This window comes from Chrysemys picta, chromosome 1 (assembly GCF_011386835.1).
Source record: "Chrysemys picta bellii isolate R12L10 chromosome 1, ASM1138683v2, whole genome shotgun sequence".
Lineage (NCBI taxonomy): Eukaryota > Metazoa > Chordata > Testudines > Emydidae > Chrysemys > Chrysemys picta.
The window spans coordinates 68,298,272-68,324,759 of record NC_088791.1 but is presented as its reverse complement, the minus strand read 5'-3'; the positions used below and the strand labels follow the sequence as shown (position 1 = coordinate 68,324,759).

At 42.3% G+C, this 26,488-nt stretch overlaps 1 protein-coding gene across 1 annotated transcript in view; it reads right to left on the bottom strand.

Moving 5' to 3' along the window:
* The window catches only part of TPH2 (tryptophan hydroxylase 2), a 76,147-nt gene that overhangs the window by 12,194 nt on the left and 37,465 nt on the right, over window positions 1-26,488 (bottom strand). Inside the window, exon 8 of the mRNA XM_005305100.5 lies at window positions 22,948-23,074. Within this exon, the coding sequence (XP_005305157.4) occupies window positions 22,948-23,074 (127 nt within the window). The remainder of the gene's footprint in view (window positions 1-22,947; window positions 23,075-26,488) is intronic.

The following is a 26,488-nucleotide window of genomic DNA, read 5'->3' as shown; positions in this document are numbered from 1 at the left end:
AGAGAGAGAGAAGCTTTCCAGCTACACAGAGTTCTTCCTCTGTTCTAGGATAGGTACTCAGAGTGTCACAGCTAAATACAAGATTGAACAGATAGTTTAGCATAAGTATCTAGCACATATTCTAAGGCAGTGGTTCTCAAACTAGGGCCACCGCTTGTTCAGGGAAAGCCCCTGGCGGGCCGGGCCAGTTTGTTTACCTGCCGTGTCCACAGGTTCAGCCAATCATGGCTCCCACTGGCCACGGTTCGCCACTCCAGGCCAATGGGGGCTGCAGAAAGGGCGGCCAGCACGTCCCTCGGCCCACGCCGCTTCCTGCAGCCCCCATTGGCCTGGAGCGGCAAACCACGGCCAGTGGGAGCCACGATCGGCCAACCCTGCGGATACGGCAGGTAAACAAACCAGTTTGGCCCACCAGGGGCTTTCCCTGCACAAGCGGCGGCCCTAGTTTTAGAACCACTGTTCTAAGGGACCATTCAAGGTGAAGTGGCCTGTTAACACCCCTGTCCTCAGAGGACAAAAAGGGGGGTGGGGGTTAGTGGGTTACAGAGTGTTGTAATAAGCCATAAATCTAGTGTCTTTATTAAGACCATGATTTTTAGTGTTTAGCAGAGTTATGAATTTAAGTTCCCAGGCTCATCTCTTGAAACTGTTGTGCAGATTTCATTTAAGTCAATTGATTCACATATAGCTGCCCATAGGCAACATGAACACCAGACTGTAAGCTCTTTGGGGCATTGACTGTCTCTCACTATGTATTTGCACAGCACCAAGCACAGTCTCCTTTGCTGGTGTCTCCAGGTGCTACCATAATATAAATAAATATTTGAATTGTTCACACAAATTAGGCAGTTTGAAATCATACATTGGGCGCAGGCAAATGTGCAGAATCTAGCCCTTGATCTCACTATTAGTTTCCCCATTTGTAAAATGGGGATAATAATATTTTCCTTTCTGACAGGGATGTTTAGAGATGTAATTAACCCATATTTATTTGTAAAGCTATTTGAGATCCCTGCATGGCAGGTACTATAGAACTGCAAAAAGTATTATCATTATTATAAAAGGAATAACTTTTATGAGCATGCACATGCTGAAAGAACAGATTTTTGTTAGAATAGCAGTCTTTGGAAAGCCTGTATTCTCTGTGTAACTTATTTAAATCAAACATTTCTAAAGTGACCAGATGGTAAAATATAATGTGTGTCTGCCTACTACTAATTTATGGCAATGTTACACATTAAGAAAAACCCTTTAAATGAAAAGCTGATGTTGGGATACATTTGCCATATGCAATAGCTACAATATATCAATATAGATCTTTTAAGAGGTCTCTGATTTGTTAAGTAAGAAAATGAGATAGCTCACACAATGCTGCCATCTTCAGATCATTAGTCAGCAGTACATCATTATCACCACTACTGAAAATCCACTGTGTTATTATAATCTGTCATCTTGCAGGCTTTGAACAACTGTTCTACCAAGTCTACAGATAATGAAGCATATTGATAAAGAAGCCAAACATTAGTCATATAGGGCCACATATTAAAAAACAGAGGCATAATATATGTGCACAATTGCATGTCTACAGCTGTATGGTTAACTGCCATGACTGCACAAATGGTATAAATGCAAATGCTGTTTGAGTTATTGAATGAACAAAAAATCTCCTGCCGTGCAAAATCATTCAATTTGCACATGCAGGCATGGTAACTGCAGGCACAAATGTGAGCATGCAGGCTTTGGTTCTCTGGTTTCAAAGAGATGGCCTTCAATTTCTCCAGTCTATCCAAAACACTGCAGCTACATTTATCTTCCTGCCCTGCTGCTCCAACCTCAAGCTCCTCCACTAGCTTCCTGTCTCCCTCTACATCAAGGTCAGCCTCGCCTTTGACGAGCTAATCTGTTCCGCTTCAGCCTAAATCTTGTCTCTTGAGACTCTCTCTCGTGCCCTATGCTGTTGCACACTCCCTTCTACTTAACTATCCCTGTGTAACCTTGTTACATTCCCATCTCCATGCCTTCCCCCGCCACCCCAAGCCTCTTTGCCTGGATAGCCTGCCTTAGTTCTTTCTACACGCCTAGTGATATCACGCCTCTAATTCCTGCCTCAAAACACTCTCTCTCTTTCTGTTTGCTTTCTACCGCCCTGTGCCAGTACCTCCCATAAGGTTTTATGGAAATATGCTTAGAATGTGTTTTATGCTACATATGCCATGTAACATATCTCCATAAAGGTTATGATCTACTGAATATATTAATCCTATTTGTATGCATGTATCATTTTTGTATTTAAAGTTACAAATGTTATGAATGTTGGCTGTGTACTGGCTTGATTTCTAAATAACTTTAGTAGAGCATTTAGTCAGTTCCTGGAGAAAGGAATGTTGAAATTAAGTACCTAATAAAGAAACACTTAAAGGACAATGGATCTTGGAATGCTCCAATCCACATAAGAAGTCTACCTGAGGATGTTCAAGGTAGCACGTAAACAATGGATGCTACCTGTAAAAACTGTGAGTCATGCACGGACATGTGACTTGCCCAGGTGACTCCTAAACTCCATCTTGGAGCTGGACTTTGCATAAGAGTGAGGAGGGGGTCTCCACCCACAAGAGAAAGTCTATTTAAACCCCTGGGAGACCCCTCCATTTTGTCGTCAGCTGGCTAAAGAGAGAGCCTCTCCACCCCCAAGGATACTTGAAAGAAACTGGAACAAAGGACAGTCTGCAAGGGGTGAAAGTGATTGCTGGACCCAGGCTAAAAGGAGATTAGCCTGTAAAAGGGAGCATTCTGGAACTGGTGAGGATCTTATCTGTATTCAGTTTGATTAGACATAGATTTGCGCATTTTATTTTATTTTGCTTGGTGAGTTATTTTGTTCTGTCTGTTACTACCTGGAACCACTTAAATCCTACTTTCTGTATTTAATAAAATAACTTTTTACTTATTAATTAACTCAGAGTATGTATTAATACCTGGGGGAGCAAACAACTGTGTATATCTATCAGTGTTATAGAGGGCGAACAATTTATGAGTTTACCCTATATAAGCTTTATACAGGGTAAAACGGATTTATTTGGGTTTAGATCCCATTGGGAGTTGGGCATCTGTGAGCTGCTTTCAGTTAAGTCTGCAGCTTTGAGGCAAGTGATTCAGACCCTGGGTCTGTGTTGGAGCAGACTGGCGTGTCTGGCTCAGCAAGACAGGGTGCTGGGGTCCAAGATGGCAGGGAAAACAGGGGTAGAAGTAGTCTTGGCACATTAGGTGGCAGCTCCCAAGAGGGTTTCTGTGATCCAACCTGTCACAGTCCCAATCTCCATTCTGGTGCTCTCTTCTCCCACTGCCACCTGTTATAATTTACATTGAAAGGAAATGCAAATACATTGAAACTGTAAACAGGTATTTAAAATATTACAACTCAAAAAATGTACTAAATAAAACACTTCTCATCAGCTTCCATGTAAACAATGCACCTTTTCACTATCCCTTTCCCCCTTCTCTTTAGTTGTCTCTTAATCTTCCCTTCCAAAAAAAGATTAATACTATATAATAGGAATAAAGATCAAATGCCTCCATTCAACAGCATTGCTGGATATGTTTACTGTAGCAGTGGTAAATATTAACATTACACAATGTTATACAGCAGCTCTTAGCGATCACAGGGATAGATGCTCTCTATTAGGGACCTGATCTAGCTCTCATTGAAATAATCGGAAACACTGCCATTGACTTCAGTGAGAGCTGGAACAAGCCCTGGAATGCAAGATAGGCAGGCGGGGAGTTTATTCTATTAGAGCACTGTGATTGTGGTTTCCTGGGGGAATGATCAATGCAAACAGCAAGCCACAGGAGCAGCGGGATGACTCTCAGAAGCAGAAAGTTTATCCCTCTGCAGTCCCCTGCTGGTCCTTGAAAAGCCTTTGCTTGAAATTCCACTTTTGACCAAAATCAGCAAAGTGAGAAGATGAAGCAAAGGGTCAAAACCTAAAGGGTTTAAAAGAAATGAGAAAACAAAGAGCCAGAGGTGGTGCTCAAGGCTGCACCTGCAGCTCCAATATATAGCAGATCTACAGGTCAGCATGGATTTATTTTTAGATTATTTATTTCGGTACATTTGGCTTAAGAATATGGAAGAGCAGTTACAGTAGTGCACATGAAAGGTGTAAGGCCCCAGAGACTGGCACCCTCTGTTTACTGACAGGACAGGTACAGCAACGAAGCAAAATTTGGCAGAACTTCCAGCCAATATACCTCAGAGCTTGTTGGAGAGGTACCGCTCTCTGCAGAGGTCAATGGGTAGTTCATTATCCATACACAATATTTTGCCTTGCCACCTAGGCTGCCAACAAACATGCCAATTAGAGCTAGTCGAAAAAGATTTTTCATTAAAATTGAAATGGAAGCTTTTCAAAGGCAAAAATGGGAGTTGGATGCCCAATTCCCATTGACTTTCCATGGGAGTGGGGCACCTAACTGGTCTTCATACCTTTGAAAACTCCTCTTACAACATTTCAATGTTCCCCCCTGCCCCCAGTGCCATGCCAGTTATGTGCTGATGAATCTCTCTCTGCTGGGACCTGGTCTGAGGCCACCAATTCATTTCACATAGCCAGCTGATGTGTGATCAGAGGGTAATGTCCTTCAATCACTATTTCAGCTGCTAACTTATGTGAAAATCTCTTTATCCCATTCTATCTAACGTAGTTTTCCAGTGGTACCACTTCAGAAACTGATGTTAATAAACAGTCTTCCACATTGTGCATGACATTTGATTTTAGCAGTCCCCAAAAAGGCCTATTCAGGAATGGTTTAAGATGATGTTTTAGGGCCCAATCCTGCGCACACTGGCCCATGTCAATAACGTTACACACACATTTAGTCGCATTTAAGACTACTGATGTGTATAACTGTTTGCAGGATGAGGGCCTAGGAAGCTTCCTTCTTGTGTTGGTTCTTCCACTTGATCAACTGCATGAGAGGGTATTTTAATGCACAACTCTTAACTCAGAATATCTAATATGTCCCAAAACATGCAAAGGAAAATTCTTGCCTTCTCCATGGAAAAGGAGGAAAGCTTTGATTTTTTAGCTCTAAAACTGCTGACCTGAGGACTGCATGGCTCAGAGAATTGGTAAATAGTTATATGAAATGGGGAAACTTACAAAAATCACTTCAGTGCAGTCTAAGCCTGGAAGTTATAGAAAATCTAATACCTGAACAATTTGCCTACAAATATTGCTGGAATTTCAAATACATTTTAATTCAGGCATGTTTGTGACCCTTTCCTGTTGGCTTTCTGCCCCACTGAGCTTTGCTGGCATGAATGTTTGCAAAAATCCATTGCTTATCTCAAAGGCTTGAATATTCACCAACAGTGAATTCTGAATTGCACATTTGATTGAAATATTCTAAATTTGTGAAATTCACACTGTGTTAGTTACATACAATAATCATCTTATGTAGGAAAGAGATATAATATGTGACTTATGTAAGTAACCAATATAGCACAAGTGTTGGAATTTGAATATTAAGCAGTCAAGTCTCCTTGGCAGCACTTTATATAGGAAAAATCTTTGCTTAGAAATTCATGCATAATTTTGAACAAATAAATCAAAGAATTTCATGATGAGCTCATGAATAGTTCACAAACAGAACGAGAGGCAAAATTCAATGAATAAATTATTCATTATGGATTATTTGCTTACTTATGCTAAAAAAAGAGTGACCCTATTCATAGCCTACAGCATTTCTAAATAAGAAAACCTAGCTTACTCTAATTAGTCTTCATTGAAGCATATTGTGTAACTCACTACCTTGACATGCATTTGGGCTCATTGAGTTGAAGCGTCCTTCATGGCTTCCAAAGAATAGCTGTATGACACTATTCTGTTTTTCTTCATCAGCCTACTGCTTTGCATTCATATCTTTTTCTGACTGAGTAGTTACAAGTAGGGTGACCAGATGTCCCGATTTTAAGGGACAGTCCCAATTTTTGGGTCTTTTTCTTATATAGGCTCCTATTACCCCCCACCCCCATCCCGATTTTTCACACTTGCTGTCTGGTCAACCTATTTAGAAGAGACTGTCTATACACAGAATCTTGAACGTGTATGGCACTTGTGCATTGGTGCATTCTGGGATAGAAGTAATGCAGCACACAGAACTTATAATAGTTGCACTTCTGTTTGCAGACATCCACGCTTTGATACAGCGTATCACTTCGTGCAAATCCCTGATTCTGAGATTGAAGGGGTCAAACTCAGTGACAATATGAACACTGCTGTCTATGCTGACCCAAAGGTAGGGCTGTTATTTAGCTGCCACACCTTACTGACTGGCTGCCAGAATGACACTGTGTCCCCCACTGAACTTCTTCTCCCCATAATGCCTTCCTAGACATGGTGCTCCTGGATGTCTCAGCATGTAGGGGAGGAATAAAACAGAACCAGATAGAAGGTATTTCAATCCCTCCGGAGGCAACACAGACAAGGCTAACTGTCATCATAACCAAAGTAAGTATATGACTTCTTAGATTTTGAACTGTGCTTGCAGTCCAGTGCTTTGACCATTTTTGCTTTTCAGAATCCTAGAAATACCATGTTTCTTTTCCAGTCAAACATTTGGAATCACTATGCAGTTGCCTGGGTTCTGCATTAAAATTAGTTCACTGCTATCTTCAACGGTGTCCTCCAAATGTTTCCAGGATAGCTCTTTCCATCCAAGATCCTTCCATGTCATGGCTTGATCTTACACAGTGCAGGTTCAGAGTATTGTAATTAAAAGGACAAGCTCTGAAAAGTGATGACCAGGACGGGGAACACAGTGGGATCCAGTCCTGCACTGATGAAACCATCGCTGCTAACTTACTCCTCTCTAGAAGTAAGAATAAAGCCAAAGAGAGGAGCACATAGCTAAGCATTTCATTGACATACTGAGGGTTGCATTGAAGTCCACATCTTCTCAGACATATCCATTCTCCATCCACACACTGACCTTATCCTACTTTGCTCTATTGAGCGTAAAGGGAGGTGTGCAAAAGGCTTCAGATTTACTTCTGCTCAGCACCAGGGCTGGATTAAGGCATCGATTCTACAGCACTACAGCCCCTCCCTAGGCCCCCAGCTCCTGTCCACGTCGCTACATCCGAATCTCAACTCTCTCTTTTTCAAAGTTTCTAGCCCCAAATAACTGTGAAGAAAAGCTTGAAAAAAAATAAACCAAGCAAAGCTGCCACTGCAGCATCTGCCTGAGTCTACAGCCAGCCAGAAACATAGGCTCGGAGAGGTGGGAGCTGAACCATACAGCTCAATGGGATGTTAGCTCCAAGACCTACAGGGGACCGCACCAGAGGGGTCAGAAAAGGAGTTTGTAGCAGGCATAACCAGCCCAGCTATGCGGATACCCCCCTGCTGCCGGAGTAGGTACCAGGGGATCACCCTACTGCCATCCTTGCCTCTTGGGAAGCGGGGGGGGAGAGGGGAAGGGGGAGGAAAAGAGAGTGAATCCCTGCTACTACCCCCTGCTGATCCTGAAGGGCCCTACTGCCATTTCTTGGGGGAGAGGAGAAAAGGAGCTCCATGCTGCTGCCCTGACCTCTCTGGAAGGAAAGGGCAGGAGCCATGGGAGGGCCCATATGTTGGTGTGCCTACGGCCTCAAATGATTTTAAATCAGTCCTGCTCAGCACAGAAAACTATATTTTGTGTCTCCACCTCACCACCATTCTCTCTTCACTGCAGTGCAACAGCTTGAAGATGCAGAATTAAGACCCTCTGTAATTAGCCATTAGGTATTTCAATATAACAGGGTGCTGCCGGTTAATTCAACAGTTACTATGTCCCTGGCTAAAGAAACGGCTTTGGCATTAATTTAAGACAGGGTAGGATTACTACCGTGCAAACAGGAAGTGCCCTCAAATGATCAAGTTCAGGCCAGCATTCAGTATTGTTTCCAATGTCACCCAGGAGACTAGGAAGAGCCCACACCATCACCCGTCTGTTACCTTGAGCCAGGGGTGAAAGTAAGTCCAGTGACTTACCAGTACGCTGGGGCCAGCTCTGGCCCCTGGAAGGGGCAGGGCCTAGGGCGGAAGGGGCGTGGCTGAGGGAGTCGAGCCAGCCCCAGCCCACCCTATAAGGTAAGTGCCCCCCCACCGGGGTAGCAGCAGCAGCCCAGGGCTCCGGGGGCTATTTAAAGGGCCCGGAGCTCCCCTGCTTCTACCGCTCCAGCCCTATAAATAGCCACAGGAGCCCTGGGGAAGTGATGGGGCTCCAGCGGCTATTTAAAGGACCAGGGCAGCAGAAGCAGCTGGAGCCCCCGGCCCTTTAAATAGCCCCTGGAGCCCCCTCTCCCCCCGCTACCCCTGGGCTCTGGGGGCTATTTAAAGGGCCCGTGGCTCCCCTGCTTCTACCACCCTGGCCCAGTAAATAGCCGCAGGAGCCCTGGGGAAGCAGCGGGGCTCCGGTGGCTATTTAAAGGACCAGGGTGACAGAGGCAGCTGGAGCCCCGGGCCCTTTAAATAGCCTCTGGAGCCTTCCGCTCTAGGGCTATTTAAAGGGCCTGGGGCTCCCCTGCTTCTACCGCCCCAGCCCTTTAAATAGCCGCCAGAGCCCTGGAGTAGTGATGGTGGGGCTCCGGCAGCTATTTAAAGGGCCGGGGCGATAGAAGCAGCGGGAGCCCCAGACTTTTTAAATAGCCCCCAGAGCCCTGCAGCCCTACCCCAGGGCTCCAGTAGTGGGGCTCAAGTGGCAATTTAAAGGGCTTGGGGCTCCAGCCCCTGCTAGGAGCCCCAGACCCTTTAAATTGCACCCTGGGGAAGTCGGGCCGCCCCGGTACGGCAAACCAGCTCTTACCAGTACGCCGTACCAGGGCGTACCGGCTTACTTTCACCTCTGCCCTGAGCTGCAGTTAGAGTATCACAGAATAGTAAGGAAAAGAACCTCACATTTTTTCATTCTAATTAACTGGCAGGTCTGCCGCACAACGTAAGGACAAGTAGATAAGACCACTGAAAATCTCCTATGAGCTGCTGCTTAGAGCATTTGTTAAAAGTGCCGCACTTAAGCCTAAAGGCTTTGCTCTTCCTGGCTTCACTTCCCTGTCATTTGACTCTTATCTACAGCAGCTCCCAAGACGTGGGGCTTGAGGTTTATTAATTTTTATGGCGTTATTAAGAATGAATGATGTGCAATAATGAGCAGCATTCTTTCCAATTTACTTTACAATGTGTCACGTGAATTCATAATCCAAGGTTCTCGACAGGAGCTGGAACATGTGCTCATTTGTTTTTCAAGCTCTTGCTTCAGCTTTGGCTGTCTGACGTAGCTCTCGCTGTTCACTCAAGGGAGGCAGAATCAGGCTTTTCGACATCCTCTCTGGGACTCCAAGAGATGGGATCCCTCTGAACGTCAAGTGAAAACAAATAAGCTAGGTAAACATGTGTCATCTCTGTCCTCCCACAGCCTATGCTGCCTGACATGCCAGAGTTGATATAGTATCATCCTTTGCAGCACAGAGGCTAGATTCAGTGAATGTTTTTAGGGCTCTGACATGCCTCTTTTCAAGGACTGTAAGCTGCCACTGTTTTGAATGGTGACTTGACATGACAACAAAAACTTCCATAGCAAAAGCATTCATAATTGAATATAGTCTAATCCTAGAGTGGGACCTCAGGAGTGCCTCTCAATGTTCGGATTCATACTGCAGCATGGCGCAGCTTGAAACTTACAGCGGAGAGCTGTGGACTCTGGTGTCAATGGGATTGCACCAGTCTAAGTGAGATCAGAATTTGGAACATATGCATGCTAAGATTAGAAAAGCAGAGAGGTCACCTTGCAGTCCATTGCCTGCTGGGATTTCCCCTATTTCTAGTGGTTTATGTAGCGTAATGGATCAGGAGATGGTGACCCCAATCCTGAGCTGCACCTTTCAGACAGTGCCGCTACACAGGCACAATCTGAGGGTGGGCACAGATGACTTTAAGTTGCCTTTTGTTTCTCCTGGATTCTGGGCCTCTTTCCCCTTGACCCCGTGCAGTTGCAGGGGTGCTGAATTATGGATGCTTCCTGCAGTCACCTGTAGGCCACCCCAACTGTCCAAAATAGTACAGCACACACTGGCCACCCCCTCTAACACTCCTGCATATACCCTAAGATGGGGGCTGTGAGGAGGCACTGTAGGGCTGCTCCACCTGCCCTAGATCACCAAAGAAGTCCCTAAATGCCAAGGAGCCATTCTGGCCTCTTTACACTGCAGGAGTGCCATAAAGGAGCAACAACAGGGGAGAGAATTGAGGTTAAAGTTTCCCCTAGTCCCCTTGGAAGGCTATTCCATAGCCCAGCCTGTGTCACCATTAGGAAGATTGTACAGAGTCACAGCTACCAAAGGAAAATGGCAGAACCTCCTTACTTAGGGCTAGTCTTCACTACAGGGAGATTGGTGCTGCTGCAATCGAGCAGCAGGTATCGATTTAGTGCAGTGGTTCTCAAACTTTTGTACTGGTGACCCCTTTCACACAGCAAGCCTATGTTTGTGACCTCCCCTTATAAATTAAAAACACTTTTTAAATATTTACCACTATTATAAATGCTGGAGGCAAAGCAGGGTTTGGGGGTGGAGACTGACAACTTGCAACCCCCACATAATAGCCTCGCGACTCCCTGAGGGGTCACAACCCCCAGTTTGAGAACCCCTGATTTAGCGGGTCTAGTGAAGACCCGCTAAATCAACAGCGGAGTGCTCTCCGGTCAACCCCGGTACTCCAGCTCTCTGATAAGAGTAAGGGAAGTCGACCGGAGACTGTCTCCCGTCGACACAGCACAGTGAAGACACTGGTGTAAGTTGACCTAAGCTACGTCAACTCCAGCTATGTTATTAAAATAAGCAACTCCCCTTATTTTGAACCTGTGACCATCACTCCGATCCCTGTTTTTCATTAGTTGTCCCCTGTATTCATTTGGTTCCTGGGTCCAGTGGTCCCTCCAGCTAGGCTGGGGGGAGGGACCTTTAGAAGTGGGCAGGCACCTCCTGGGTTTTCCAATTTAAAAAAAAAAAACAACCCTCCAGCTATGTTATGGAGTAGTATAACTTAGGTCAACTTACCCCAGTAGTGAAGAGAGCTTTCTGAATCACTGGCCTATGTCAGCCCAAAGACAAAATTACTTCTGGCTGCGGGGCCCTTTAAAAAGGACGCTTGGCTAATGTACAGCCATAGGTCAAGCCTCTCCCTGCTGTTATTTCTGGGGATGCATGTGATGATCCCCCTGATGTCATTCCCTAGGGCAGATTGTGCCCCACCGAACTGCCAGACCAATTACCACCCACAGCAATTGCACTCGAGGGAACAGTGTCAGGATAGTTACTGAGCCTGCTGAGTGCATCCCCTGACATATTAGCTGCAGGTTAATGGGATTCATGAACATCTGGCTTGGTCAGCAGAGAAAAGCCTAATTTATCTGCTAATGAGGAGAAACCACCTCCTCGGAATTATGAGCAGCCTCTATGGACTGTGGAGCCTGGGAGGATCGTGGAATTTTTGCAGGCTCTGCAGCTGTGGAGGCAAAAACCAGGCAGAAGTTAGCCCAATATAGTAAACAAGGGAACCTTTCACTCTACCAAACCTCTCCGGGTCGCGTGTCCCATTTCAGGGGAAAACATTTAATATTTTTGGTGGTAATCTTCCTTTACTAAATTAAAAACCTCAGTTTACAAAAAATATTATTAATTTCCTAATACATTTAAATTAATAAAATAATAATAAATCCTGCACTAATTAGCCATTTTAAAATTGAATTTAAATTTAAAATATATTTTGTTTTAAATCATATTGATCTACTGTATCTATTTACTAAGAGCTAATTCAAGAGCCAGACAGTACCTCCTTGTTTTTTGTAAAATCCCAGATTCCAAGGAGTTTTACTGTTGTAGTTAAACTTGGAAACTCAATGTTCTTTTTACCATTTTTCTGTGAACATATGTGGACCCCAGAGACCTTCTGTGGCTCTTGATGAATGTGTCTAGCCTGCTTTGAGAGAAAAAAATGGAAGACATCAGTGCAAAGGTATCAGTTTCTAGCTGAAGAACAGACCAAGGGAGAATAGTAACTTGGGGAATTTTAAGTGTCTATTAATTATGTTGCTAAAAAATATACCCAAACAAGAAATGTTTTTCACAGCCCCTAAAAAAAAAAAATGTACATTGAGCATCTCTCAGCATGAGTTTCAGCGGTAAGGGCATATAAGAAAAATCTGTCATAAATACAGATTAGCTGGGTGAGTCACCATTGAGTTTCCTGCCAGAAGTTTGTAAACGTATTATAGATGATCTGAATATACTCAACAAAGTGGAAGAAAGTTATACTGAGGAAGTGCTTGCCATTCCAAAGATCACAACAATTCACTGTGTTGCCAAAACGGCCTGAACAACATACAGTACCTAGGATCTAGTAACAGAGGCATAGTAAGCTACCCAAATGAAAATCTCACTGAAGTCATCCCTAATCATCAGACACAGACAGGTAGATAAGATCTGTCCTGTAATTTGCCCAAATTAACTGCAGAAGTATAACAAATTGTTCATAAACTGCAAACCCCCAAAGTTGAAAGTTTAAGTGTAGGAAAATATTAAAAAGTGAGAAATTCAAAATGGCTAATTAGTTAAAAAACATAATGATATAGAGTTATTACTGAATACAATCTTACTGGATGCCACAAGGATGCATTACAGCCAGTTATGCCTACAGAGCAGTGTGTGAAGACCTGCTGGTTGCATCAATTTAATTAGTGGTGTAATGGATTTCTCTTGTCCCAGATATTCATAGAAGTTTGCTTTTCCTCTCACAGACTCTGCTGAATTAGTACTAACTGAAGCTGACTAATAACAGCAGAGTCAAGCAGCAAGGAAGGAAAGAGTTGGTGGGTGGATAAGAACAATGGAAGAGAGAAAGAAGTGAAGGAGGGTAAATCATGCATTGGCTAGAAAAAGAGAGAAAGATTTGCACTATGCCACCACTTCTCTATATTCAGTTCATTCATTGGAGAAACCCACATGCCTACAATGCTTTTTGGTAAGCAATGGATTAAAGTTAATATGCAGGGTCAAATTCCATCCCCATATACATGTATGGAATCACACTGACTGCTATGGGGCTGCACACTTGGACGTGAAAACAGAATTTGGCGCAGAGATCCAAACCCATTGAAGTGACTGGCAAAACGCCCATTCATTTATATGGGGGCAGAATTGGACCTGCTATGTATGGTAGATCACCTAAAAAGATCTCAACTAACAATCTGGAAGAGCACATTTCATCCCACACTTTGGTGCCATTTGATACTAAGATGACAACAAACATTAGAACCAGTTCAAAAGCACTAAGTAGTTAAGTATCAGGCACAGTCAGCTCCTTACAGATATCAACATATTTTGTCAAACTTCTTTATTTTATCTACATATGCAAAGACGATGTCCAGCAACATACTGGGTGACAGAATCAGCTTGGTACATTTTGGTGTGCCCAATCTGACTAGACAATGGTTAAACAAATGCACAATTGTGAATACTAAAATGAGCACTTTTTCCTTTCAGCAATAAGATAAAACTCCTATTTACACAGCTGTGTAGAAACATGGATTTTCAGAATCTTTCCGCAAAAAGATGACATTTGTGCTAATTTTAGTGGACACAACTATGATTATTCCTTTTGGGAGCAATTACTTACTGAAAGATTCCAGACGTTAACGAGGCTAACGTGTGGTTTGCAGACCTTTCCTTTACCCGTTATTGACTCAGTCCATATCTTAGAAAAAGTTGGAACAGAAATTCTTGGTGCTGCTCTGTGGATGAGTAGAGCAGGCCCAGGTAGCAGTAGTATGTATGAAAGGGTTTTATTTCCCAGGGGAGGCATAGATTTCCTCCTGATTGGCTGGAGTAGAACATTGAGAGGCATATCTTTCATTTAGGCAATCTTTTTAATAGTATATATACACAAGCATAGAAAAAGTAGGCTCGGATCTGTTGTTGACATGGTTAATAAATGTTGCAGTGTTAACAGTAAAGGGAGTCTGAGCTGCTATCTCCCTAATCTCCAACTTTGCCTTATACCTACACACTGCTGCAGGAAGACCTCAATTATTTGCACTAATGACTCTGGCTAACGACCGTTGTGAGTAACTGAATCTTGCAGATTTAGCAAGTAAGTATACAAACACAATAAAGAAGCAAGTATGCTGCATCACAAAATGTACTTTGCTCACTTACTTTGACATCTATAGATTCAACTGATAGTAATTTTTAATGTACTGGTAAATGTACTGTAGTATATGTTACACAAATAAAGTCTTAGTGATTTAGACGTCCACGGTACTGATTTGAACATGCACAATGTTGTGACTAAGTGCAAAATTTTAAAAAGTAGCAGTGTGAACATGTATTACATATTCACAGAGCTCTCGCTCTCTCTCCCTCTCAACATGTATGTGAAGGACAAGGGGAGTTAAACATCCTCCTCATCATCAGGCCCAAGTGGAAATATTTCTCCGCTCTCCCAGCAGCTGACAGGCATAAGAATCTAGATGAAATCTAGCAGAGGCTGAAAAATTCAGAAGTGATTCTTGTTGATGGGGGGGAGTGTTGTAAAGAAGAACTAGCCAGCCCAATACTCATTCCCTCAGTTGAGGGTCTATCAATTGTTTCATATCTTAAATTCTTACTAGAATCCTCTTTGCTCCTGGACTACAAGAGAGTTGTTTTGACTGGATGATAGTCATAGATTAGCCAATAGAGAGCCTTTCTTTTAGATACAGGCCAGTTGTGCCTCTGTTAGCTCAACACCAGATGACTGTAATACATTCTCCATAGAGAAGGAAGCTACAGCCAATGCAATGCACCCTAACTAGAATAGGTGAGGTCAGCATTCTGCACTGGTTGCCTGTTCACTTCGGGGTCAAACTCAAGGAATTCACTGTGGTGTATAACAGTATCATGCTGCTTGCTTTAATGGATATAGTTTACTCAAAAACCTACTACTCCATGGCATGGCACATGAACTTTGCAGAAACTCTCAGAAGTCAGTCCCAAGGGTGAGCTCAGGAAGACAGGGGGAGGGGTTCCACCTCTGAAAATCACTCCTGCCAGAAATCCATCTGACCCTGAAACTGACCACAGTCAGATAACGTGGTAAAATGAGCTTTGCTTTGTTCAGGCCTTCCACTAATGAGAGTTAGCTACCGTTTCCCTGGACAGGTAATCTCATTGCTGGCATTTTCTCTTTTTACATTGTTGGCCTGATACATGTGTAAGATGTGGAGTATATGTCCCCTGTATTTGATGAGCCTTTGCTGGTCTAATTATACAAAGTCTACCCAGCAAAAATCTCCCTTTCTAAAACTGTGCAAGAAGGGGCCTCCTGGTCTAGTGTTCGGAACACTGGGCTGGGATCCAGGGCACCTGGGTTCTAATCCTGGCTCTGCCATTGACTTTCTGTGTGACCTCAACCTTCTCTGTGCCCATTTCCCTTCCCACACTTTACTATCTAGACTGTTCAAGACAAGGACTGTCTATTACTATGTGTTTATACAGTGCCTGGCACGATGGGGTCCCAATTTCTGTTGGAGCCTCTAAGTGCTACTATACTACTACTAATAATAATAATAAGGCAGAGGCATGGAAGAGATCAGGCGCAAGTGCAATTTTTAACTGTAAGGGGTCAAATTCCACTCTGATATTCTCTTGTGGTTCCCACTAACTTCAATCCCATGGATATTTGCGGCTCACAGAACTACTAGGAGAGAATTTAACTCAACATAGTTGAGTTTTTTAAATCTCTGCCGTGGTAGGATCTTCATTTCAACCTTGCAGTCAATAAATATATATATATATATAATTTTAGAAACAGCAACAGGTTTAGAACCCTTCAATTAATAAAACAGTTAAACAATTTTTTCTTTATGGAAGCCACTAACCCTCTAACTTATGTGATTTTTGTATTTAGAGCCTGGAATTTCTATAGACACTTGTGCAATTGCTGCTCACTGGTGGCTCTTGCTGTGTGCCCTTTTTTCTACAGAATTCTATGGAGTTTACAAAAGACACCCTTCATGCTTCTTTGCTAGCATGATTCCTGCTCGTTACACCTAAAAAGAAAATAAGCAAACAAAACAAAACAAAAAATACTCTATCAAAATATATTAGCCCCCTCTTACCTAATCTGAACTTCAATCTACGCCAGCTAACACCAATGCTGAAGCGGCAGATGTTCATTATTTATGTGCACACCTAAATTCTACAAATTCTCACAGAGCTATTTTGTTAAGAGTATCTTTTTTTTATTAACACTCTGGAAGAGCACAAAGTCACTGTATTAGCTACTGAACTGCCAGCAAGGACTGTGATTGCAAAATCTGTACTTTCTTAATTATAAGAATGTTTCTCCTGAAAATAAGTAGCCATAACATTTAAATGTTTTGTCAAATCCACACCATTCTCTTATTATCTTGTAATGTCAAAATATATTACTTTTGAGATTGTAAATTTGTACTTGCAGTTCAATAATCCACTGGACAATTTTTATTATTTGACAAATTTTATTTCGGACAAATTTTGATGTGTAGACTATTATTAGAATACACTACTAAGTTTCTGTGTAGCCTTCTAAAGTTTTTTCTGCATTTTTAACTATTTAGGGCCTGATTTTCATAAACAGCATCTCATTTTTGCAGGAGCAATTTTATATCTACAATGACACCCCAAACTGTGACCCGTAACTAATTTTCAAGTAGTCCTCTTATACATCTACCTACCTGATTACAACGCCAAATCAATGCCTTCATCTTACAGTTGGATCCCTGCAACACCTACATGAATCTGATTGCAGGCCTGGGGCCTAAGGAGCTAAACGTATAAATGATTTCATGCACATAATCAATCTATAAAATCTGTAATTATTTGTGGGTGCAGAATTGTGCCTGAAAACTGGAGGCCCATTCAACCATTAGGCTATCAGTCTGAACAATTGCTTAAGCACTTCACAGAAATCTTTACTGCTTACCTTCAAAACAATAAATAATCTTCTATTCCTTCTCTTACTTTTGAATGATATTTTAGAAAGCATAAATGCTTTATTTCCACGTGCAAAGCATGTCCTGCTAGGACTGACCTACTTAGTTTATAAACTACCTAAGCAGGAACCTTGTCTTTTTAAGTGTTTTGCAAAACACATTTACTCTGCACCCTATAAATAATAAAAACAGCAGCAGCAATGGCCCAATTCTCCACCACAGTTGCAAGGCTTGGCACGGGTGATTTCACCACATGTTGAATAATTTCTCTGTCTCTACCACAGAGCAGCAGAAGAGCTGCTCTGAAGTCCCTACTGCTGCCCTGAAGCTACAGGAACCCATTCCACAGGGATCGGTTACTGACAGAGCCACACAGCAATTGATCCACCAGGCTTGCCTCCTGCATAGTATCCAGAAGCTATTTCTTCCCTCTCCAGCAGAATCATGCCAGTTCCACTGCACCGGGGGCCCTCTGGAGAGAGCAGGATTTGGCTTTTTGAGATTATGGGATACCCCACTTCTAAACTCGGTACGAGTCAAATAAAATAAAATCTGGCTTGAACCCTCAACACCATTCGTGATCAAAACCCAAACCACTTTGGAATTGGTTTGTTTACAGTAGCTCACTCTCTTGTTTGCAGTCTTAGCCTTTGTATCTCTCACTCTCCTTTCTTTTCCTAATTCTAAATGCTCGATACTTCCTAATCAAAGCCCAACACTGTACCCTGCTCCTGTCCAGAATGAGGAATTTAGCAGGCTGGGCTTCCCAAAATTTTCTTTGAAGTGTAACATTCTCTACCACTTGCAATGAGAGTACCTTTGGTGTTCTTGCTATAGTATTTTTTCTAGTGTCTTGGTATGATTTTCTTAAATAACTGCCTCAGGATTAATTGCTTTTGACTCACAAAGCTTGTTAGATATTGCCACTAAGCATTTGTTTCTCTGCCCATGCATCTCTGAACTAGCATCCTTGATAAAGCATTGTAAGGATTGTAGAAATATTCTAATAATGCAACATTGATTCCTTGACTCCACCAGGTCTTTTTCATTTAGACTAGTTCTTTTCTACTAGTTTATTTGCCTGTGCACACTTTAGGAAGGACTTTACATGATGTGCTGCAACTGATTTAGCTGAGAGGCTTGCTGAAATGAGCCACCTACGAATATTAACAACTCAACTGGAATCCCAAAATGAGAAAACTGCAAATTGCAATGTGCTATTAGATTGCTACTCGATGTGCTGTGCAACAGCTCACTTTAGAAAACAAGAGTAACCCACTAATAAGAGGTTATCTTTCTCTTTTAATTCAAAGAGATCTATGCCACCCTTGGAGTGACTGGGAATCTCATGTGGTTTCAGGAGTTCTTTTGTATTCCATTTCTTGCATCTATTGCAGATTTTGCATTTGGATACATTTCCAAATAAATCCAGTTGGAAGCATTTATGCCTGGCCAGAACAGAATAGCTCAGGTGTGTTCTTGTACTTCTCAATCAGACAGGCATTGTGGATCATGCTTAGAATTTTCAGCCTCATGCGGTGTAGTATGACAATGTCCTATGCAGTGTGTCCCATCATGTGTGGCAGTTTCCTCTCTACTGTCCTAATAAGTTTTTATCATTGGAGGTGCTTGGGCCTTTCCTTTTGTCCAAATATCTAGAATCACACTCTCTCTTTATCAAGTTGGCTCATTATGGGTTTCTCATCTGAACCTGTCAAATTTTGTTTGGCAGAGGAGTAGAGTTTCAGTCATATTTACTTCAAACTCTTCTTGCAACTCCTAGTTTCCCTATTTATAGGTGTTCTTGGAAGCAAGATCTCTATAAGAAACAACTTTACTTATTCATTGTGTTGTACATTTTTACTGTGCTCATCCCTGGCAATACATGTTAAGAGTAGCTTGCTTTCATTGATCAGTGGAGTTTTTTGAAGGCTACAGCAGTTCCACAGGCCTATGGGAATTTTAGTTCATTGAATTAACTGTTTCATAATGAAAGACAGCTGCCTAGCTTTTAACCTTCTCTTACAACTCAAAGTGAATGAGGATCCTCCAAAATTGAGGTAATGTGCCAGCTCTGCCTATAGGCAGACATACTTCCGGCAGACACTATGCAAGCCTACTGAAAGAGCAGTTACAAGGCAACCCAGTCCTTATCTGCAACAGCTCCGTTTTTCTTGTTCTGGTTATCGCCTTAGCTGATACAGTGGGCAATTGTCCTGAATTAGGTGTCTGCTCTTCAGTCTGGACAAAAGAGCTAGGATGAAGCCAACAAATTCAAATAATGTAGATCTTCAATGAGGAAAAGCAAATGGACTAACCCAATGGACCACTTAGTCTATCCTTACTAAGAGATTTCTGAATGGTCATTTTTAATATGCATACGTGCAGTATTTTGTATATACATGTATCTAACACACACATATAGACAAATAATGTACTCTGCTTTAAAAAGACTGACTACATCACTGGCCTCATTTATTATTCAGTGGAGAGTAAATCATTTACATTTATAACAACAAGCTTGAAATTAATTTATGAAACCTCATCATATTAAATTCCTCCAGTTTCAGAAGCAATTCATTGCAGAAGTTTTCTGCACACAGACCAGCAAAAACAGGATAAATTGCTCGGTTTCCACTATGCTCTACTATAAAAATGTCAAAATAAATATTACAGAGGAAGAGGGAAAGGGGACAGATTTTCATCTCTGGAGACTTCAAGGTTTAAATGCAATTTCAAGTACAAGACAACAGGAAAGAGTTTAATGGTGTCACTTAGTCTCTAATGGCCATGCCCTTAACTAGACAGATTTGTTGACAAATCTAGGGAAAAGGGGTGGCAATATCTGTATGTACTATGCTTGCTTGGAGTACTAACAGTTAACACTTTCCATCCAAAATATTGTGTGTGTGTGTGTGTGTGTGTGTGTGTGTGTGTGTGTGTAATAAATATATATATATATATATATATATAAAAATGTAAAATTAGGTCAGCAAATTAGAAACATGAAGCCATAGTGCTCCAAGCAGTAAAATAGTCTGTTTTAGTGGTTTGTATTTTTACGGTGCTTTATGTGTTAGCAACTTGCTTTCTACACTGCTTCTCTCTTTGTGGAAAATTTATTGGTTTCCTCCCTCCCCAGAACTTCTTAAAGGAGAAAATCCACTCTGAAAAATGACTGTAAAAATGACCTTGTGGGCCTCTTTTGATATTTATTTTCTCTCAAGGATTCATAACACAAATATGCTCAGCTTACAAATAAAGAGGCTTTTTCTAGCAGCCAGAGCTTCATATACCAGCTGAGAGTAGGATGACCAGACAGCAAATGTGAAAAATCGGAACGAGGGCGGGGGGTAATAGGAGCCTATATAAGAAAAAAAAAAAACCAAAAATCGGGACTGTCCCTATAAAATCAGGACATCTGGTCACCCTACCTGAGAGTTAAGCTGAGTTCTTGCCTTCTCATGCAGCACCACCATTAATAGAGGTTCAACAGAGAAACCATTTTTACACTGACACCTATAAAATATCAGTCTTTAAAATATGCTCTCAGTCACACCAGTGCAGTGTCACTGCCTTTAATGGGCATGGACGGGTGAGTAACTAACTGGAACTTAGTGAACAATTCTGTTGATGTACAAGGAATAGAATCCCACTCACATTCTCTCAGCTGTGTTAGCGCTTCAGGACGAATGGGAGTAAAAAAAAAAAAATCAATAAACTTATTTTTTCCTGTAATACACACAGAATGATCTGCTGAGTAAGAAAGTGCCATTTTTACACAGTTGCTTTTCAGAACAGAACCTCACTTTAAGTTCATGGAAATACCTATTAGAAAATCACCTGTAGTAAACTTCCCCATTTCTGGTCTGAATTCCTGAGTTTTTTCCTCTCTTCCTAAAGCCATTCTCCTTCTCAGTGATGTCTCAGCTGTTAATCTCATTATCTTTTGAAAAAGGTCATGATAAGGGGTTACTTGCTTCATTCAGCCTGTTACTGCAGGCACATTAGTATGCATGCTCTAGGTCAGTTCATCTGTTTCAGTATTTACTTTGAAGCTGCCTAGCTGTTTTCTGTCTTAGATCTTTGGTTGATATTCTGCAGCTCACTTTGTTTTCATATGTTTAACCGAGGATGGAAATGTTGTTGTAAAAGTCAATCAATAGCAACTTGGATGTGATTTAATGGATAGAATTAAAGCTGTTCCCTTTGCCTCCCCATGCTGACAGCTGAGAAGTGGTAGAAGGCCCTATTCTTTCCACCTGCCCTCATGTAGACTCCCACATCCTGATCCTACACATTATTAATGTGTATGTGAAAGATTTTTCCCTGTATGGGAGATGACAAGGCAAATTTTAGGAGCTGCAGAAAGAGTGTGGTATTGGTTTTCTTGTTGTCGTGTCCTCATACTGTTTCCCACCACTCCCGTACAGATGCAACTACTCAATCATGGCACTATGGCAGGTCACTGGAAGAGCGTTCATGCTCAAGCAGCTGGTATCAGAGGAAATGGTTCATATTTTGAGGCTCTCTGCCATAGTATTAGGTATTGGGGCCAGTGATGTATCCCCACTTGATGAGCAAGTCTCTAGACTGACCAACTCTAGTGTGGAGTCAATTAAGGCAACACCATATAATCCAGGAGTGATCTGCACTGGGTGATATGCACTCAACTGGTGGAAGACAGAGCACATCAGCTGCAGGTTCGTTCTTTATTTTTGTTTGCCATAACTGAGCCCTTGGTGACAATCTTAGGGGTTTAATGATGGCAAGAAAACTTTGTTGTGACTTCAGTCGATTCAATATTGGTGTTATATCGTACTACCACTTTCCCATTTCTTATTACTGTGATGCTACAAAACAAAGGAAGACGTCAATGACGAGAACTTGCATCCAAGCCTGGACACCAAGAGTCCTCCTTGAGACTAGTGCTTTCTGTTCTCTCCATAAACGTTGAAGGACTGACAGCTTCTAAAGAGGCAATGATTGCTAAATGGTACTGGTGATTCACTAGGCTCTCTTCCCTCTCATGTGTCATCTTTCACAGAGGATTAAAGCCAAGGTCCTGATCTTTTGTGGCCATTAAAATCTCATTACATATTTCACAGGAATGAGGGTGTTATTTCCAGTTGCCTGGCTAAATTCTAACTTGTGCATTTACCTTCTGCCTATTTAAAGTTCTCTTTTAGGTTCATCTGCATATGAAATTTTTAGATATTGAAAATATTCATGTTTGTTGAGTTATCTGAAGAATATGTTTTACAAAATTATTTATAGTATTTGTTTTACAGGGATAAAAAATGAAGGGTACAATAAATTAAAACCAAACTATAAAATGGATCAAAGCATCTTGTTATTAGACGTGCCCTAGGGGGAGTATCAGCAAAGTACATTCATTCTAAATTCATTAGTCCATCATATACTATATTATATTGCACACCTTCAAAACAGATCAGAAAGAGGGAGACAGACAGTGATACCACTAAGGGCCACATCAGCTCCCCTATATACACACACAGCTCCCAGTTAGGAGAAGTTGGAGCTGCACGCACATACACACACGCACATTTTCCCTAAAAATGTCTTAGTTGCTTTGTTTCCAGAACCTGAAACAGGAATAATCAATGTTAACTAAACCTTGAGCTTAGGTGGTACAATAGAGAAATATCAGAGTGTTACAAAGCATCCAGTGACCATGTGCTTGTTCCCGCTCCTATTAAAGACAATGGAAAAATATCAATGACTTCAATAGGAGCCATATAAGGCCTTGTAATTGTAATAGCACAGTCGTCATCTGAAATCTGAAGAATACATTTTAGAAGCCATTAGACAACTCTTCACTTTAGTAACCAAAGAGAAACATAAGTCAGGGAAAAGATGCAGCGGTTGACTCACAGTAGCTAGTTTCTGAACTTCTTCATCAGATGCTCCCAGTGAGGCCAGTCCTATTTCTTGTGAAAACTGTGCAAACTTGGGATCGGCAAGTAGAGGCACATGCCCCAGGAGTTCATGGCACGTATCTCTGACAGGAATCAGAAGGAGAAGAGAATGTTACACATATACAAATAGCATTAGCTAATATATTATCACTGAGAACAGTTTGATACAAGCCATTCTATACACGGTTACTGCCCCTCAAACGTACATGTGCCATTAATATTCTTACAATTAAATATTTCTATTGCAGTACCAACACACTCAAATGTATACAACTCTATATAGATGAATGCATTTGCTTTTACAAATAAATAGATTAAGTTATTCATTATATTACCATTGCACCTCGGAGTCCCCATCATGGACCAGGTCCCCATTGTGCTAGGCGCTGTACAAACAGAGAAAAGATGTCCCCCGCTCCAAAGAGCTTACAATCTAAGTGTAGATTAGCCCCACTTGCCTCTTAATTTCACCAATCGCTATCAAGTTGTCAGTAAGCGTCTGAGCATTGTGTAACTCGGCCAAGAGGGCAGCAAAGACCTAACTGCCCAAAAGAAAAGAAAATCAAGCCCACCCACTGATACAATTTTCACCAATTCTGCCCAAATGGAGTGAACCCGGCACTACAAATAAATAAATAGATAAATAAATAAAGTCTCAGCTCTCTTGGATTAAGCTCTCGAGCTCTGTGTTTTGTTATTTGGGGTTGAAAAATATGGTTGTGAAATTGTCCTGTTTCTGTTTGGATCCTCTTGCTGGGCACAAAAGTGATTGAACACACACACACACACACCCCTGAGATCCCATATTGAAATTTAGACCATAAAACATAATGGGCCAGATTCACGGCCTGCTTTGTGCTACTAGTGGCATAAACCTATCTTAACTGGCCATTTGAGGATCACCCCTTACCCCCCATCCCTAGGAAATCTTCAGGCAGTATAGAACTGCCATCACAGCTCCTACAGCACCTCCTGTCTCCACTGCAGCACAGGAGGTCCCTGCACCCTAGATGATCCTCAGCTGCTGAAATAGCTTCAGGCTGCTCTGTTTTGTGATGGGAAGTGTACTGGCACTGGGTTGGCTTCAGGATTAGGGGCTTAAATTCACTTTTGCACCCTTCTTCAGTTTTGCACTAAACACAGTTTAGCCAAAGCAGAGAATCTAGCCTGTTTCATAGAATCATAGAATCATAGAATATCAGGGTTGGAAGGGACCTCAAGAGGTCACCTAGTCCAACCACCTGCTCAAAGGAGGACCAATTCCCAACTAAATCATCCCAGCCAGGGCTTTGTCAAGCCGGGCCTTAAAAACCTCCAAAGAAGGAGACTCCACCACCTCCCTAGGTAACGCATTCCAGTGCTTCACCACCCTCCTAGTGAAATAGTGTTTCCTAATATCCAACCTGGACCTCCCCCACTGCAATTTGAGACCATTGCTCCTTGTTCTGTCATCTGCCACCACTCAGAACAGCCGAGCTCCATCCTCTTTAGAACCCCCCCTTCGGGTAGTTGAAGGCTGCTATCAAATCCCCCCTCATTCTTCTCTTCTGGAGACTAAACAATCCCAGTTCCCTCAGCCTCTCCTCATAAGTCATGTGCTCCAGACCCCTAATCATTTTTGTTGCCCTCCGCTGGACTCTTTCCAATTTTTCCACATCCTTCTTGTAGTGTGGGGCCCAAAACTGGACACAGTATTCCAGATGAGGCCTCACCAATGTCGAATAAAGGGGAACGATCACGTTCCTCGATCTGCTGGCAATGCTCCTACTTATACAGCCCAAAATGCCGTTAGCCTTCTTGGCAACAAGAGCACACTGTTGACTCATATCCAGCTTCTCATCCACTGTGACCCCTAGGTCCTTTTCTGCAGAACTGCTACCTAGCCATTTGGTCCCTAGTCTGTAGCAGTGCATGGGATTCTTCCGTCCTAAGTGCAGGACTCTGCACTTGTCCTTGTTGAACCCCATCAGGTTTTTTTTTGGCCCAATCCTCTAATTTGTCTAGGTCCCTCTGTATCTGATCCCTACCCTCTAGTGTATCTACCACGCCTCCCAGTTTAGTGTCATCTGCAAAATTGCTGAGAGTGCAGTCCACACCATCCTCCAGATCATTAATAAAGATATTAAACAAAACCGGCCCCAGGACCGACCCTTGGGGCACTCCGCTTGAAACCGGCTGCCAACTAGACATGGAGCCATTGATCGACCGACCCTTGGGGCACTCCGCTTGAAACCGGCTGCCAACTAGACATGGAGCCATTGATCGCTACCCATTGAGCCCGACGATCTAGCCAGCTTTCTATCCACCTTACAGTCCATTCATCCAGCCTATACTTCTTTAACTTGGCGGCAAGAATACTGTGGGAGACCGTATCAAAAGCTTTGCTAAAGTCAAGGAATAACACATCCACTGCTTTCCCCTAATCCACAGAGCCAGTTATCTCATCATAGAAGGCAATTAGGTTAGTCAGGCACGACTTCCCCTTGGTGAATCCATGCTGACTGTTCCTGATCACTTTCCTCTCCTCTAAGTGTTTCATAATTGATTCCTTGAGGACCTGCTCCATGATTTTTCCAGGGACTGAGGTGAGGCTGACTGGCCTGTAGTTCCCTGGATCCTCCTTCTTCCCTTTTTTAAAGATGGGCACTACATTAGCCTTTTTCCAGTCATCTGGGACCTCCCCCGATCGCCATGAGTTTTCAAAAATAATGGCTAATGGCTCTGCAATCTCATCCGCCAACTCCGTTAGCACCCTCGGATGCAGCGCATCCGGCCCCATGGACTTGTGCATGTCCAGTTTTTCTAAATAGTCCTGAACCACTTCTTTCTCCACAGAGGGCTGATCACCTTCTCCCCATATTGTGCTGCCCAGTGCAGCAGTCTGGGAGCTGACCTTGTTTGTGAAGACAGAGGCAAAAAAAGCATTGAGTACATTAGCTTTTTCCACATCCTTGGTCACTAGGTGCCTCCCTCATCCAGTAAGGGGCCCACACTTTCCTTGACTTTCTTCTTGTTGCTAACATACCTGAAGAAACCCTTCTTGTTACTCTTAACATCTCTTGCTAGCTGCAACTCCAAGAGTTTCTAAAAGGCTTGGTATCTGCTCAGCCATGGATCTTTTGAAGTCCACAACTGGAGGTATAATGTTAGTCACCACAAAACCCAATAACATATCCACAAATAAAGAAAGTATGTACAGCATCTAAAAATGCTCTTACACAGATCTGAGAATGTTCAGTATATTTGTTTCCAAAAAATAATGGACCTGGTAGTAAAGTTCAACTTAAAATCTAATCTGACATTTCCTTTCCTTTTGTCTCTTTAAAGATGTTTCTTTTTTTATTGTGGCTGTAAACAAATGTTTTAAAGCAGTGAGAGAACGTCAGATTTTTGCTTTCTATTCAAAATCATCCCATTTGTCTTTTATAAGGTATGTTTTGTGCTAAATGACACAGAATCTGACATTTCACATAAATCACAAAAAGAAAAAACTCCTC